At 39.3% G+C, this 17,048-nt stretch overlaps 1 protein-coding gene across 1 annotated transcript in view; it reads right to left on the bottom strand.

The window, feature by feature from the left end:
- PRKAR2B (protein kinase cAMP-dependent type II regulatory subunit beta) overlaps positions 1 to 17,048 on the bottom strand; it is a 117,600-nt gene that overhangs the window by 21,395 nt on the left and 79,157 nt on the right. The window contains exons 3-4 of the mRNA XM_055420774.2: positions 14,379 to 14,431; positions 5,749 to 5,832 (exon numbers count right to left, since the gene is read on the bottom strand). Coding sequence (XP_055276749.1) covers positions 5,749 to 5,832; positions 14,379 to 14,431 — 137 coding nt within the window. The remainder of the gene's footprint in view (positions 1 to 5,748; positions 5,833 to 14,378; positions 14,432 to 17,048) is intronic.

The raw sequence follows: 17,048 nt of genomic DNA, 5'->3' as shown, positions 1-17,048 counted from the left end.
AGTCGGACACGACTGAAGTGACTTAGCAGCAGCAGCAGCACACATTTTTAAGTTAGGTTGTCTTTTTGTTGTTGAGTTACTAGTTCTTTCTATATTCTAGATATGATGCCCTTATCATTTATATGCGATACAAATAAATATATATGCATTTGTGGTGTGTGTGTGTGCCTGTACACATGATTTGCAAATACTCCATTCTGTACATTTGTCTTTTTACTTTAGTGCATGATGTCTTTCGATATACAAAATTTGCTACCTTTATGAAGTCCAATTTATCTTTTTCTTTTCTTACTCTTGACTTCAGTGTCTAAGAAACATTGCTAACTTCAAGGTCATGAAGACCTACCCTTGTGTTTTCTTCTAAGAGTTTTACAATTTCAGAGCTTACAAATAGCTCCTTGGTCCATTTTGAGTTAATTCTTCTACGTGGTGTGAAGTAGGAGTCCTACCTTGTTCTTTTGCATGTAGAAATCCAGTTGTCCTTTCACCATTTATTGAAAAGACTGTTCTTTCCCTAGTGAGTAATCTTTGCATTTTTGTTGAGATCAAATGACTACCGATGTAGGGGTTTGTTTCTAGACTCTCGACTCTATTCCATCGTTCTATATGCCTATCTGGATGCCAGTAATACATTCTTTCGATTACTGTAGCTTTGCAGTAAATACTTTTTAAAATTGATTCATTTATTTTATTAAAGTATAGTTGATACACAATATCGGGTTAGTTTCAGGTGGTAGAGTAAAGGTTTCATTTGCAAGTGTAAGTCTTCCAACTTTGTTCTTCTTCAACATTGTTTTGACTTTCTGTATGGGGCACCTCTTGTATGTACAATGTTAAAACTTTAGACAATAGCAAAACATAATGTGCGTCCATGGTTTAGCTTTATACACATAAATGTTGCCAATTTAAACTTTTATAAATAATTTTTAAAAAGAATATGTAATCTCTGTAAATACAAATATACTGTTTAGTTTAAAAAAAAGGCATAACACTGTGTCGAGTTTGCTGCCACTAAAATTTTTAAAAGAATTACCTGTATATACATAGCATAACCCTGGAAAAATATGCATCTTAGTGCTAAAAGAACTCGACTCCTGAGAAACTGGATTTCTGGGAAACAGGGATAGAAGGGAGAGTCCCTTTCACTGACTAATTTTTGTTCCTTCTGAATTTTTGTAAATTATAAATGCATATGTTATTGCTTATTCGCTAAGTCGTGTCCTACTCTTTGCAACCCCATGGGGTTGTAACCTGCCATGCTCCTCTGTTCATGGGATTTCCCAGGCAAGAATACTGGAGTGGGTTCCCATTTCCTTCTCCAGGGGATCTTCCCGACCAAAGGATTGAACCTCGTCTCCTGCAGTGTCAGGCAGATTCTTTACCAACGAGCCACCAGGGAAGCCCATCTATGCATACTGCTTTAAATTTAATTAATTAAATTGCCAAACTCTCCATTTGAATCCAGAATGTAATACTGTATCTTTATGTGAGTTAAGAAAAACTTTTGGAAGAAAGATGGTCATCAGTTTGCAGGCAGTGGCTTTCATCCCCTTCCTGGGACCCTGTGTGAGCTCTGGCACCTACTTGTCAAAGAACAGCCAGGGCTGGAGATGAAGTCAATGGGTCTGTAAAATAGTGCTTTCTTGATGTGATGCTAATCGGCCCCACGGGGACCAAATGAGTTCATCAATCCAGGCAACATATGGTCACCTATCAAAATTACAAAGTTTGATTAAACGGTTTACAAATATTTTATTTTTGCTTACTATTTATATTTCAACTTGTTTAGAGCAGGTGGAGGGGGAATATCAGCTTCATTGATTAGCTCTAGTCCTGGATATTAAATGTAAAAAAGGATGAAATGTAGTGCTATATAATAACTTTCGTTACCCTGGAATTAGCTGAATTTTAAAATATTATGAAGCTTAAGAATTCATACATGGATGTATGAAAAAATAATCCCTGCTAAAATACAGAACAATTATTTCTTTTAGAACTTCTCTGTGTGACGGGTATCTGTTCTAGTCAATCAAGATGTAATTTCCCCATAATTATGCACAGGGTGCAAAGAATGTAGGAAATATTTAATATGCAGAGGCTTATCTCAGGGACTGACAGCTCCTGTAGGAAAACCACATCTTATTCGCCTACAGAATGCAAATTCAAGACTGAGCTCGGTAAAAGGGCCCTGGCTCCCACAAAAAAATAACAATTTACTCTCCATTAATGAAAGAGCCTATCATATAGCATAGGACAATTATTTCAGTTTGTCTCAAATTAGAGTATTTCAGAAGAAAAATGGCCTACTGAGTTGAGCATTAAAATATTCATGAAAAGAATATCTTCAAAGAGATTAATTATTATAAATGCTGGGCTCAATGCATGAATATACAGAACTCCAAGAAAAAATGTTCTGAGGTCTAGGAGGTGCTAGATTTTCAAGCTAAACAACGCCTTTAAGAAAGTCAAATGAGATAGTGGATACAAAGCCACGACTGTGCTTCCTGCTAATTTTTAATTATGGCTTCCCTTTCCTCCTTCCAAATTTTTCCTTTTCAGGGAAAGGCACCAGACACTGGGGGTCATCCAAGACTCTTTCTGTTAGGTCTCAATTCATTTGATCACCAAGAACCAACCTCTGCTCATCCTGAGTACTTTATGAAACCATTACTTTCTCCCCTTCCTTAGTTGAGCCTGTTTCTTTTCCCCTTAACAAGGCATGGATCGCTGTTTCCTCACTGAGCTCCATTCTTTTGTTCCTGACCTGTCCCTCTCTCACCTTTAATTCCACCCCTACACTGTCACCACAGTGACCTTAGACACCCCTGATTATTACTTCTCTGCTTAAAATGCTACTGCCTACATAGAGTGTGTGTCCATGCTCCTGTGTGGCGTGCTGCACTGGTGCTTCCTGACACAGCACGTACATCTCAGCCCCCACCAATGGATGTCTTCCACTTCAGACTCCAGTGCTGACACTCTCCATTTTATTCTTTCAACTGGCAATTTCTGACTCATTTTCTGAGGCTCAGTTCAGGTGTCTCTCTGGCTTCCTGGATCCTCAGGTGGGGCTGAGAAACCCTAATCCTTCCTAGCCCTGACCATATTACAGCATTTATCACATTTTACCAAATGGATTTTTATGTGTATTTGAATCCCTCACCAAGTGTAAGTTCCAAGAGCACAAGAACTATGTCTAAGTATTTTTGTGGCTTCCTACGCTTTATACAGGCCCTGGAACACAGTGGGTGGTCAAGGAATTGACCAGAAAGGAGCTGCTCTATGATATGCAGATTACATAAGTGGAATACGTAATTTAATTTAAATGCATTTGGGTTATGGAAAAAATATATATATGATAAAAAAACTAGAAATTTGCTTAAAATATGAACTTAAAATCTTCAACCTGCTATGTATGGGGATAAATTTCTTATTTCAAGTGGTTATTTTCTGAGAAAACTTAATTTTTACTTATTTATATTCTGTATTGTTCCTAGAAGGATTTAAGATAGTAGATAAATAAATCAAGATGGTATGAGATCAAATTCAAAAAAAGATCTTTTGGAAACAACTATATAAATACGTTTACTTCTTCCCAATAAAATATTCAACAATGGTAATTTATGAACTTGGTAATTTCATGAACTGACTTTTTCTTTTTTGTCCCTATAAACTGTAACCTTTAAATATATACATATATATGTTTTACCTTCAACAGAGCAGTAAAATCTTTAAAAAGTCTTAAAAAATCCTATGTTTATAAAAATAACCATTGTATTTAAGTAAAGATGCTCCTTGCCAGAATACACAGGAAAAGTTTTATTATTATTATTTAAAATGCAATCAAACTTTTCACAATGCTTTGAAAGAATTAACGTTGCAATGGTAAGAAAAATCAGTTTACTTTAGAATATGTAACAGAACAGGCAGCATCTGAGGAAACTATACCTGGCAGCTATTTCACTGATGCCTGTTATCACTGCTGAAGCATTAAAATACTGGTTGAAATGAACAGGAAAGTAAACAAACAAAACAACATATGGCAGTACCAAAATACTGCCCTCGAGTGTCTTCACATTGGGTTCCAGTCCTTCCTGCTCCAAGCGTGGCTGTGAGAGGAGAGCACTGCCATCGCCTGGGAGCCTGTGAGAAATGCAGACTCAGGCCCACCAGTGATCTACTCACCAGACTCTGCATTTTAAACAAGATCCTCTGATGATGCACAGGCATATTAAAGCTTGAGAAACTGTTTTTGGTGACCCTGAAATTTTGCCATACAAAGTTCTGGCCTGAAAATAGAATCTCCGTGCTAAAGACTACCCCTAAGGGTAAAACTAAGGGTTAATTTCATAGCTGTCTTCTGTGTCTATCTGAAGCAAAAGAATTAAATACTAATTTAATTCCAATACCAAAATTACCATCTTAGACACACACACACAGACAAAGCTGTATCTTTTCACTAACAATTATTTAAATTCATTTTGGTGAAAGATCACTAGAGATCATAGTTTCCATGTCATTTGTTTGAAAGAATTATTATCATTCTAGATAAAAGAAATCTAAGATTATCTGGAAGCCCATCAAAATCTTTTAGTCCCTTATTCTACTATTTACTACTACCAGGAAATTTTTCTACTCATAAACTAAACTCCTACACTTCCTATCTTAATTCCATTTCTTATTCTTCCATTATTACTTAGCAGCAACCCCATTCTTTACAGCTTTAGTTTAGGTGATGATTCTGGAGGACCTGGATCACTGTGGACAAAACCTGTACTATGTGGTCCTAAAACAAAATCCCCAAAGTTACAAAATGCAATCTGTGATCCTGGAGGATAGAACAGAAACATAACTGCTATCAGAAACAAGGAGCTTTAAAAAGTAATTTCAGGGTATAATATGACCCAGCAGAGAAGCCTTGGTATAATGCAGCATGAAATGTATTATAAAGTATTCTTTATAAAAATGGCCTTCTAAAAAAGACTTCATCTTGTAAGAGTGGGTTTTGATTAAACGTTTTCTTCTCTCAAGCATCAGTCTGAAAACTATTAAGATGTTCAGTCTGACCGAAAAAAGAACTGAAGTAAGTTATAAAAGTTGACTCAGGTTTCACATGAGAACATGGTAGCAAGGGTTCTTTCCCAAATGACCATTTGCAATGAATAAGCACAATCTGCAATGAAGGAAGCAGGGCACTGAGGTCAGGGTGCAGGGCAAGGTCTGAACAGCATGATCACTCGTTCTGAGAGGAGATTCTAGAAATACATCCCAAACCAAAGATGAGAGATTTCAAAACTTTTATGAAAAAAAAAAAATCCTTCTACCTTTAAAGTCAAGTATAAGTTTACTTTTAAAATATGTATAATATAAAAGTCATACATTAAAATATAATACTGGCTGATGAGAGAGGCACTCCCCCATGGGCCCTGTATTCCCCTACTGAGTGGATGAAGAATGCAGTCTTAGCCTCTCTTCATCCGGGCCACTTCTCAGGGCTGTGTCTCCAGTAACCTTTGATGAATGATCTAACGCTTCCCCCCAACACACAGCAGGCACTCACACTTGCTCTGACAGCAGTGACCCCTCAGCAACCAGAACAAGGCCCACTGCACACGCAGGCATCTGTGGTGGGGCCTTTACATTGCCCTGGGTGATGTCAGCTTGTAAAGAGGGTGAAATCCAAGACCCTGCACAGTTCTTCATATGGACACTGAAAAAAATCATCTCTATTATTGAGATTTATCTTACCGGATCCAGGTTCTTAAATAGCAGGATGTCTTTGCAAGCCTCTTGCAATCGATTTCTCTGATCGTCAGTTTTGGGATGTATAATCTACAAGAACATCAAATCCACAATTAGACTATTCCCCTTACTCATAATGGATAAAATTTCCTAGCAGGACATTAGAAGGAAGAATGGTTACGGCTGAGGTTCACTTTAGGTGACTAGACATTAACTGCTGCTGCTGCTGCTAAGTCACTTCAGTCGTGTCTGACTCTGTGTGACCCCACAGACAGAAGTCCACCAGGCTCCCCCGTCCCTGGGATTCTCCAGGCAAGAACACTGGAGTGGGTTGCCATTTCCTTCTCCAATGTGTGAAAGTGAAAAGTGAAAGTGAAGTCACTTAACTACCAGCCTGCTAATAGGGGAAAGTAATACAGTTTGTCTCAGGCAGGTGGTGAACATTAACCAATACAGCACTTGAATGTTTTTCAAAGAAGTGTTTCCCCCAGGTTAGCAAGTTCATTCCGTAGAGGTCTGGACTGGCTAATCACTAAAGACTCTGAAGGTCTAGCGGGAACATAAAAAAGGACTAAGTGTTGTAACAGTTATGTTGAAAATCTACAGACTGTCTTTATTCTGTTTGCGTGCTAAGTTCCCTCAGGTGTATCTGACTCTTTGCGACCTCACCTGGAAGCCCATCAAAATCTTTTAGTCCCTATTCTACTATTTAATACTACCAGGAAATTTTTCCACTAATAGTCTGCCAGGCTCCTCTGTTCACAGGATTCTTCAGGCAAGAATACTGAAGTGGATTGCCATGCCAACCTCCCGGGGATCTTCCCGACCCAGGGATCAAACCCTTATCTCATGTCTCCCACAAGGCAGGCAGATTCTTTGCCACGAGCACCACCTGGGAAGCCCTTATACTGTTTAATACTCTTAATATTCTTTAATACTGTTTCATACATCTTACCACTAAACTTAAGACTCTTTCAGAATGTAGCCCCTTTCTTCAAACTTGATAAAATCTCTAGATGTGAGTAAATTCTTACCTGTATATTAGATATTGAATATATTTTTCTGCATAACACATGTAACCGAGCCCACAGGAAGCAAGCAATCATGTACTGTCACATCAGGAGACTATGGATTTGAGGGAAAATGAATCTAACACTCTTTGTGCGCTCATTTGAGAATGAGCTCAAAGAAGACCACTGCACCAGGTGCTCAAACCTTCAACCTGGGGGTGAAGGCCAAGAGGAAGCCCTCGGTTAGTGGGCTGGCCAGCTCTTCAGAGTCCCTTCTGACCACCGGAAGGCTCAACTGACTTTGACCCAAAGGCCCATTCTTTCGTGAACATGGGTACCATATAACTATAAAACGGGGTAACGAGGCAAGAGACGGTCCGAAAAGCAGAAGACACCTAGAGGGTCTCCTGCAGACCCACACATCACCTTTTCCTCCTCTAATGTCACACACACAGTGACCGGAGGACATGGTGATGAGCAGGGGCCCCACCATCAGAACAACCAGGGTCGGCTGGTGCTGAGCTTTGCGTCCATGACTATATCAAAACTCACAATGGGAAATTAAAGCCAGCATTTCAAACCCATCTCAGACGCTAAAAGCCAGAGGCCCAAGCAGAACTGAGGAAATGTACAGTATATGTGTACTGTTCACATACTGTTAGCCAGTGAGAGAAGGAAGCTGTTGCAGATTTTTCTTTAAAAGGGTAAGGGATATGCAAACTAGTGTTTACTATCTAACCAATATTCACCTCAAACTAGATTCTATTATGGCATGTGGACCTAGAAAAAGCAGATCCTGCTGCCTAAGGACTCACTGCTATTTAAGAAACCTTAAAAATTTGGATATGAACTAAATCATGCCAACCAAAATTCGTTAACTGCCTAAGTCAAATAAGGATGATTTTAACACAATCAAACAAAATAAAAAGTTATTTCTCACTTCACAAAAACCATCTGGAACTTCAAACTGAAGTGATCATAAATGTTTGCCTACTGAGAAGCTCTCTCCTCAGAGAGAAAAGGTTGGGGACACCATGTCACGGATGTTGAAAATAATTTCCTGAGCCCAAGATGGAGCCACCCCTGCCCAGGGTGCCACATCAGCAAAGCGAAGCCTAGATCACTCCCACGCCTCTAGAAATGCTCCACTTCGCCAGCAATACAGTATATCCGGTCAGCCGATGCCCAGAGGCCAGGCCAAATCTGGCTCTCTGCGCGCCTCCTTGCTCATTTACTGTTTTTCTCTTCCTTGTTCTTTATCCTCTAAAAGCTTCCTGTCCTCCACCCCATTTTGCAGTTCTCTGGACCCTTGGGAATGGAGACTGCCTGCTTCGTGCAGCATTTATGGAATTTATATCACCTAAACTGTCTTCTTTTCACTGGAAAAGACTCTGATGCTGGGAAAGGTTGGGGGCGGGAGGAGAAGGGGACGACCGAGAATGAGATGGCTGGATGGCATCACCGACTCTGTGGACATGAGTTTGAGTGAACTCCGGGAGTTGGTGATGGACAGGGAAGCCTGGCGTGCTGTGATTCATGGGGTCGCGGAGAGTCGGACACGACTGAGCGACTGAACTGAACTGAAAACTGTCTTCTTTAATCATTTTCAACACCATACTGCACCTGATTTACTTTTGTCATCAATTTAAGTCTTTCTCCCCCAACCCATTCACTTTGTATGAACAGCTCACACAAAAGCCCTTCTTCTCTCTCTCTCCTGCTACTTCTCTTACGAATTCACAGTTCCAAATTTTGTTTCTCCACCCTGCCACCACTGTTACTGCGTACTGCTCTCCTCCCTGCATTCTTTTTTCCCCTCTCTTCCTTCTGCCTGCCATCACTCATCAGGGTCTTTTATCTATCATAATTGCCCCTCACCCTCAACCTCTGCCATTAAAATTCCTGCTCTGCATCCTGAAAAGCAAACAATGAGCAGTCAGGTGAATCTATGAAGCTCTGCCTTCCCTGCCCTATACCAACTGTTCAGATGCTCTCCTCCTTCTACAGACTCATTTCCTTCTGTTGGGTTTGGTGGGATCCGACATCTGAGATCTGCATCTGGACAATCAAGGTCTTCTGCAATGTGCCCAGGCATGATTTCTACTAGGGGCAATTTTGGTTTTTATTATTTATTTCTGACTTCAAGATAAAAATCCTTTTGTTCAAACAAATATTGATGTGGCATTTACCATGTGCCAGGCACTATTTTAAGGGCTTCACAAATATTAATCAGTTTTATTCTAGTAATAGGGAGTGTAGATGGCACAGTGGTAAAGAATCTGCCTGCCAATGCAGGAGACCCAAGAGACATGGGTTTATACCTGGGTCGGGAAGATTCCCTGGAGTAGGAAATGGCAACCCACTCCAGTATTCTTGCCTGGAAAATTCCATGGACAGAGGAGCCTGGCAAGTTATAGTCTATAGGGTCACATTCCGTTGCATACAACTGAGCGTGCACACACACATCCTAGTAACAGGCCCCACGAAGCAGGTAACTGCTCAGTGGAATAAGACAGAGAAAGACAAACACTGCATGACCTCTCAAAAGGAAAAACGTAAGAAAATTAACTTGCCCAGGCAACTACTTCAATGTGACACAATTCAGAAGTTGTAGTGCTGGATTCACCCCAGGCAGGCTAGCCACAGAGTTCTTACTATAAGCCAAGGCCAGCACACCATTGCCTGAAGGCCAAATTTCTTTCTGTATGATCCCTACACTGAGAATGATTTTTTAATGACTGTGGGAGGATAATCAAAAGAATGTTTCCTAACATATGAAAATTATAAGAAATTCAAATGTCCACAAGTAAAGTTTCAGGGGTCACAGCCACACGTGTTCATTTATGTATTGTCTATGGCTGCTTTTAAGCTGTAACAGCAGAGCTGAAGAGTTGTGACAGAAACTGAATGCCCCCCAAAGCATGAAGTATTTATTATTTGAAAATAGAATTCCCAGGAAAAAAAACTTTACAGGAAAAGTTTGTCAACTACTGCCATAAACCTCTCTTGCCTTTCAATTTAAAAAAATAGAAGAAACAATAAGGCTGACTGACACGTTTTCTTTAAAGAAAACACTGTGTGTCTATTTTGTTAAGCAAGGGAAGTCTGTACAAGATGTTTTCATATCTGTCTAATATGTTCTCCACACGGAGCTGAAAGTAATCTTTTAAAAGTTTAAATCAGAACAGCCCATTCTCCAGAGTAAATCCTCGGTAGAGGCCATCACATTCCTACCTCCTCCTCCGCCTTCACCTCAGCCACTCAGCTCCAGCCACACCAGCCCTCACTCAGCCCCCAACTCTTCCCATTCTGATGGGCTTGGGTCAACCCAAAATGCACTCCCAGACTTTTGGCAAGATTCTCTCCAGGTTCATCCTCTGGTCTCACTTCAAGGAGCACTTCTCCCACTATTCTGTTTCATTGATCTGGGGGGTTTGCTTTTAACTCCTACACCCTATCATACTGTCCTTTCAACAGTTCATATTTTGTGACTGCTAATTCGCTAGCTTTCTGTTAGCTTCTGTTATTAGACTCTGAGCTCCAAGACGGCAAGGACTTGTCCATCATGTTCACCACTGTATACTTAGCATTTGACCATATATGCAGAAAGCACTCCCAAAACATTTCATGTAGTACAAAAAAAGAAGTACTCCACTCTTAAATTTACTAGCTCTTCTCTGCCCATTTCTACACGCTAGATGCACACAACCCTTACATTTTCGTTTATTAAAGGTATTCCAAGTAAAATCTAGTTTGTTATTTTTTAGTCAGTCAAAGTCAGTCTTAAGTAATTAAATTTTCTTTGAATACATATTATTTTATGAAAAAAATAAATATCTATTTACACAACTCTGAGATTACAGGTTGTTGTTGTTGCTTAGTCACTAAGTCGTATCCGACTCTTCATGACCCTACAGACTGTAGCCCGCCAGGCTCCTCTGTCCATGGGATTCTCTAGGTAAGAATACTAGAGTGGGTTGCCATTTCCTTCTTCAGGGGATGTCTCAGACACAGGGATCAAACTTGTGTCTCCTGCTTGGCAGGCAGATTTTTTTTTTACCACTGACCCACCAGGGAAGTCCAATAAAATAAACAGTCTTTGAAATAAGACAAAATGTCCAAATGAAAAGTTAATTTATCAAAATGCACTGTATGGACATTTTCTAAAGCCAATTAATTTTGAAATCAGTAAGAATCATTTCTAAAGGCTATGGTACAAACTGCCTTATAGTATCTATTAATAAGACAAAAAATTGTACAGTTTTTAGCAACATGTTTAGATAAGAGTCAACTTAATGAAAACCCCAAGACACTTTATTATAATGATTAATCATTAATTAATTACCAAAAATCTACTAAAGTAACATTGAAGGGTGTCACAGGCACAACTTGGGTTGAATGTCCAACCCACAAAGATGCCTCCTTCACCAGGAACTGCCCTTATCTATCTATTTATATACCTTTCAAAAAATTATAGTTAATTTACAAAGTTGTGTTAGTTTCACATATAAAGCAATTGTTATATATATATATATATATATATGTTTTTCACATTCTTCTCCATTATAGGTTATTATAATGGAGAATATATGTGCTATGTCGGTCACTGTTCTTTACCTATTTTATAAATATATATATATCAGTTCAGTTCAGTCGCTCAGTCATGTCTGACTCTTTGCGACCCCATGAATCACAGCACGCCAGGCTTCCCTGTCCATCACCAACTCCCGGAGTTCACGCAAACTCACGTCCATCGAGTCGGTGATGCCATCCAGCCATCTCATTCTCTGTCGTCCCCGTCTCCTCCCGCCCCCAATCCCTCCCAGCATCAGAGTCTTTTCCAGTGAGTCAACTCGTCACATGAGGTGGCCAAAGTATTGGAGTTTCAGCTTCAGCATCAGTCCTTCCAATGAACACCCAGGACTGATCTCCTTTAGAATGGACTGGTTGGATCTCCTTGCAGTCCAAGGGACAGTAGTGTGTATATGTTAATCCCAAACACCTAATTTCTCTCTCCCCCAACTCCCGCTATACTACAATAACCATAAAACTGTTTTCTATGTCTTCAAGTCTATTTCTGGTTTGTAAATAAGGTGATCTGTACAACTGTTTAAGGTTTCACATACAAGTGATGCCATATGATATCTGTCTTTGTCTAACTTCACTCAGGATAACAATTTCTAGGCTTACCTAGTTGCTGCAGATGGCATTACTTCACTCTTTTTTATGGCTGGGTAGTATTCTATTGTATATATTTACCACATCTTTATCCATTCACCTGTTGATGGACACTTCGGTTGTTTCCAAGTCTTGGCTATTATATAAATGGTGCTGCTATGAACACCAGGGTACATGCATCCTCTTGAATTAAAGTTTTCTCTGGATATATGCCCAGGAGTGGGATTGCAGGATACCCTCATTTATAAGTGAGGCCCCACAGTTAGGTCTGTACTCCTTGGCCTGACCCCCCACCCCAAGGTCAGGTCTGTGAAAACTCTCCACAAGGAAACTAGGCTTGTGAACTGAGAGAGACATAAGAGTTGGCAGCAGCCGAGTCCCTTTCAGTATTGGTACTCCAAGTGCAACACCAGTGCTGTGAAAGGACCCCAGAGGCGCTGACTCCTGCCTGCTAGCCACAGCCTGGGGTTTTCTTTAATGCTTTCAGTTCAGTTCAGTCACTAAGTCATGTCCGACTCTTTGCAACCCCATGAATTACAGCACGCCAGGCCTCCCTGTCCACCACCAGGAATTCTGTAAGACCTCCAAATACATGTCCAATAATTCCCCAATGTTTTTGTTTTTTAATCTCAGTGTGATTAGGGGTTTCTTTCCCCCAGCCAAATGATTCTTATCTGGCATAGCCCTCCCAACAAGACTGTTAGCAATTAGTTGGAGTGATCCAGTCAAACCACTTTACCTATGGCATGGACCAAATGGTAGCTAACAGTTGTCGAGTCCATGAGATACCATATATTGCTTTCAAACTATATTTTTAAATGTTCTTTTTAATTTAAATTTTTACTAAGTTAAACCAGCTCATCAAACATCTCAATTACTAAGCTTTATCACATACATTCATACACAAACACAAAGAATGATTGGAGTAGGAAATGGCAACCCACTTCAGCATTCTTGCCTGGAAAACTGCATGGAAAAAGGAGTCTGGAGGGCTACAGTCCATGAAGTTGCAAAGAGTCGGACATGACTGAGCACATATACACACACACACACACAAAATTCTGTCTTCAAAGTAACCTATTATAGTTTCGTTGAAATACATAAATAAAGTGTAGGATAGGGGAGGGTGGTTTGGACCACATTATAGTGGTTATAGCACATTAAACATTAGTGATGATACCTTGACTCTAAGACAACATAATTTTCAGACTGGAATTTATGAACTTTATAAAAATATGTAAGTTTTGGTTCTCAGAAGTGAATACTGCAAGTCTGGTACTGTCCCCATCATGGACAATTGTGAAATGGGATTTCCTTCAAAATCTTCGGTGTCATTTAAGGTTCCTGATCTTTCTACCACTGGATTTTATTTATATTTCAGGGAGCTTAATGATGTAATTACTTAGGGACCCAGTATTCTGCTTTTCTATAAAACTCAATCTTATTGAAGTATTTTTCAGAGCTACAGAAATAGATTTTCTTTTCATTTTTTAACACCAAATGAAAAAAAAAAGAAACATTTGCAATGTACTCAAAAATAAATAAATAAATGATTACTTTCCATTTCCAGGCTCAGTAATCTCCTATTTAGTTTACTTTCTACTAAATAAGTAATAGGAGAATGGAGCAAAAGCACACAGCTTAAAAAGTGTTTCAAACCAGATAAATTCTTGCAAAAACATTCAGTTCAGTTCAGTCGCTCAGTCATGTCCGACTCTTTGCGACCCCATGAAACACAGCACTCCAGGCCTCCCTGTCCATCACCAACTCTCGGAGTTCACTCAAACTCATGTCCATCAAGTCAGTGATGCCATCCAGCCATCTCATTCTCTGTCATCCCCGTCTCCTCCCACCCCCAATCCCTCCCAGCATCAGAGTCTTTTCCAGTGAGTCAACTCGTCGCATGAGGTAGCCAAAGTATTGGAGTTAGGCCCTCCAAATCAGTTTCTGAGCAAACAATCTGATACACAGACTTTAAAATATAATAACTGCTGTACTGACACTTTAGATGTAATTTTATTGTGTCTGTTGTTGTTTCAGAGTAAGCATCTGTTGTGATAAATTAGTAGGAGCAGAAGTCTTTTCCCAGTATTTTTCTTTGCTAGAAATACTTACTTGTCTAAGAAAAATAACATTATCACTTTGGGAAAGATAGCTAAAAACATTTTTCATCACAGGCTATATTTTTGCAAGAGAAATAAAAGCACAACTTCAGTGAGTTATTATGTCCATCTTTCCTTTTATCCAAAGATAGAGATGCTTTGGATCAAAGTAACTACACAGAACATGAAGCAGTAAGCTATCAGAGAGAAGACTACGAAAAGAAACAGTCAAAATAATTCCACTATGCTTTCTGTTCATCTATAAGCCTGTTAACATCTTTTCTATTACTATTTTCTTTATCCAAGACAAGAGTATAATGTAAAATTAATGTAGTTAGTTACATACCCTGGATTCAGCATCGTCTTCTTCTTCATCGGGATTATAAGCTTCTGCACATACTGTAAAGATAAACATGGAAATTTTAAAGATTCTTTCACCAAGAAACATGCTACAATAAATACATCTTTAAAAATTAATGAACAAAAAGAATGCTGTGGTGTAAAAAAGCATGAATCCACCTCATCCAGGGCAAGTAGTCTACCCCCTAAAGCCAGTTTGCTATTGCAATTTATAAGGAATTTACTAAAATATAAAGCTGTCCTTTTAGGCACAGATAACTTCTTTTCTTTCTTTTACTCAGAGAAACATAGCTAACCTCTTTTACCTTCATTTCCAAGCTAGAGAAATGGTTAAGATAAAAAATTACTGGAAAGAACAGGCACACAGAAAATCGAAGTCTGCTTTGAAATGGTCAATTTAATCATGCAATTATGAATAACTTGCATAAATTATCCATAATTCAATCTTCCAGGAATAAATACTATTAATATTTTGCATATTCCTTTCCAGTCTTTATTCTGAGCTGAGTTCACACTGCATTCAACATTTTAAAACTTGCTTTTTCATTTAACACTGTAAGAATTCTGCGTGCCATTGGAAACATTTTATAAATATTTTTTAAAGACAGCTAATTATTTATCATAAGCTCCAATTTACTACTCCCCTAACGCTAGACACAAAACTGGCTTCTATTGAAACAACCTTGCAGTAAATATCTTCATGCACAAATATTTGTCTACATTTCAGATTATGTTGTGGAATTATTCCCAAATGTTATTTTGGAGGCTAACAGGTATGACAACTTTTAAGGCATATTTATCATGACATTTCTTCACAGGGGGATTATACCCATCCAGTGTTCTATAAGGAATGTGTGAGGAGACTCCCCTAAATGGTACCACAGAGTTAGATATTATTGCCAATTTAAATGAAAAAAAAAAATTTTAATTTTTAAGTATTATTGAATTTGAACAATTTTCAAATGTTTGTAAGCCGACTGTATATCCTCTTTTGTCCCTATGCCTGAGACATTTACTTCTGTATTTTATTTTCTTTTTGATTTATACTGGTTTCTCTACCAGTTTGACATATCTCTTATAATCAATTTTATCCAATTTTCTTTTTTTCTTTGGCCATGCTATGTGCTTGCAGGATCTTAGTTCCCAGACTATGGATTAAACTCAGACCAAGGCAGTGAAAGCATGGAGTTCCAACTACTGGACGGCAGGAAATTACCTCCAGTTTGCTTTTTAACTATAATTACTAGGACATCGGGGGAAAAAAAATTCCCCAATATGTCTTAAACCCAATGTTAAACACCACAAAAGTACCACTGCTTCTGAGTTTGGTATTTGCAAATCTTTTTTATTTGCAATTTACAGATCTGTAACTTCTCTTCTTTCAGTTTGTAAAGGGAGACCTTTTTACATTTATCCTTTAATCCAGGCGGTGCTAGTGGTAAAAAAAAAAAAAAAAAAAAACCCGCCTGTCAATGCTGGAGATACTAAGAGTCACATGTTCAATCCCTGGGTCGGGAAGATCCCCTAGAGGAGGGCTTGGGAACCCACTCCAGTATTCTCGCCTGGAGAATCCCACGGACAGAGGAGCCTGGCAGGCTACAGTCCATAGCACTGCAAGGAGCCAGACATAACTGAAGAGACTTAGCACACACACTTTAATCCATGTGGACTTGATTCTGGCATGGACATAGAAATTTCAAGAGCAGAGGACAGATGAAAGGCTGACAAATATCTTTCCAGGGGCCTCAGAAATACTGTCATCTTTAGTCCAAGGATTGTCAATTATTATGAAATCTGCTAGTAGCTTTCTTTTTACAGGCATTGTTTTACACACCTTAGCCAGTGAGTGATTCTTAACCAGGGCCTATTCTGTCGCCCAGCATGAGGATTTAGGCAACATCTGGAGACATTTTGGCTGTTGCATCTGTAGGAGGTTAAGCTGCTGGAGGAAGCTAGGAGACACCCCATCATGCACAGGACAGCTCTCCCTCCTCCCTCCTTCCAACAAAGAATGATCTGATCCAAAATGTCTGAGGTTGAGAAGCCTTGACCAGGTGTATATTTTCTCCGTCAGTTTCACAACAACCCTAGGTGTCATATCACCACTTTGGGAGATGAAAGAACAGGGCATAGTTATATATCTTGGCGAAGATCACACAATGTGGTACAACCACAGGACTTGATCCCAGGGCTGTCTGACTCACTCCAAACGTCCTGTTCTTCTTCTTCTTTTTCAATATTTTAAAAAAGCAGCTTTACTGAGATATAGTTCACATGCCATACAATTCACCCATGTAAAGTGTACACTCAGTGTTTTTGGTATATTACATTATTAATTTACTGTAGCAAGTCCTGGAACTTCATTCCTTTTTATGGAAAGGCCTTGTTCTTAACCACTGTTTTGCCCTTGCTGGCTTTGGTGAATTCACCAACACAATGCCTGGACCTCAGCCTTCTGCCTCAGAAATCTAACAGAAGGAGGACTTCTCCCAGGGACAGGCTCCCATTAAAAAACCTCATTGATGAATATCGCCAGGATGCCAGTTTAGTAACTAACTTCCTGAATTATTACGGAGTCACCATAACCAGCCAGCACTCTCCCTGCAGAAAGACCACAGAAGCCAAATCACAATTAAAAGCTTCCTTGGTGAGAAGG

The sequence above is a fragment of the Moschus berezovskii genome, chromosome 3 (genome assembly GCF_049115385.1).
Source record: "Moschus berezovskii isolate FMDL1 chromosome 3, NW_MosBer_1.0, whole genome shotgun sequence".
NCBI lineage: Eukaryota > Metazoa > Chordata > Mammalia > Artiodactyla > Moschidae > Moschus > Moschus berezovskii.
Note: the sequence above shows the minus strand (reverse complement) of the source record. Positions and strands in the feature narration are given on the sequence as shown.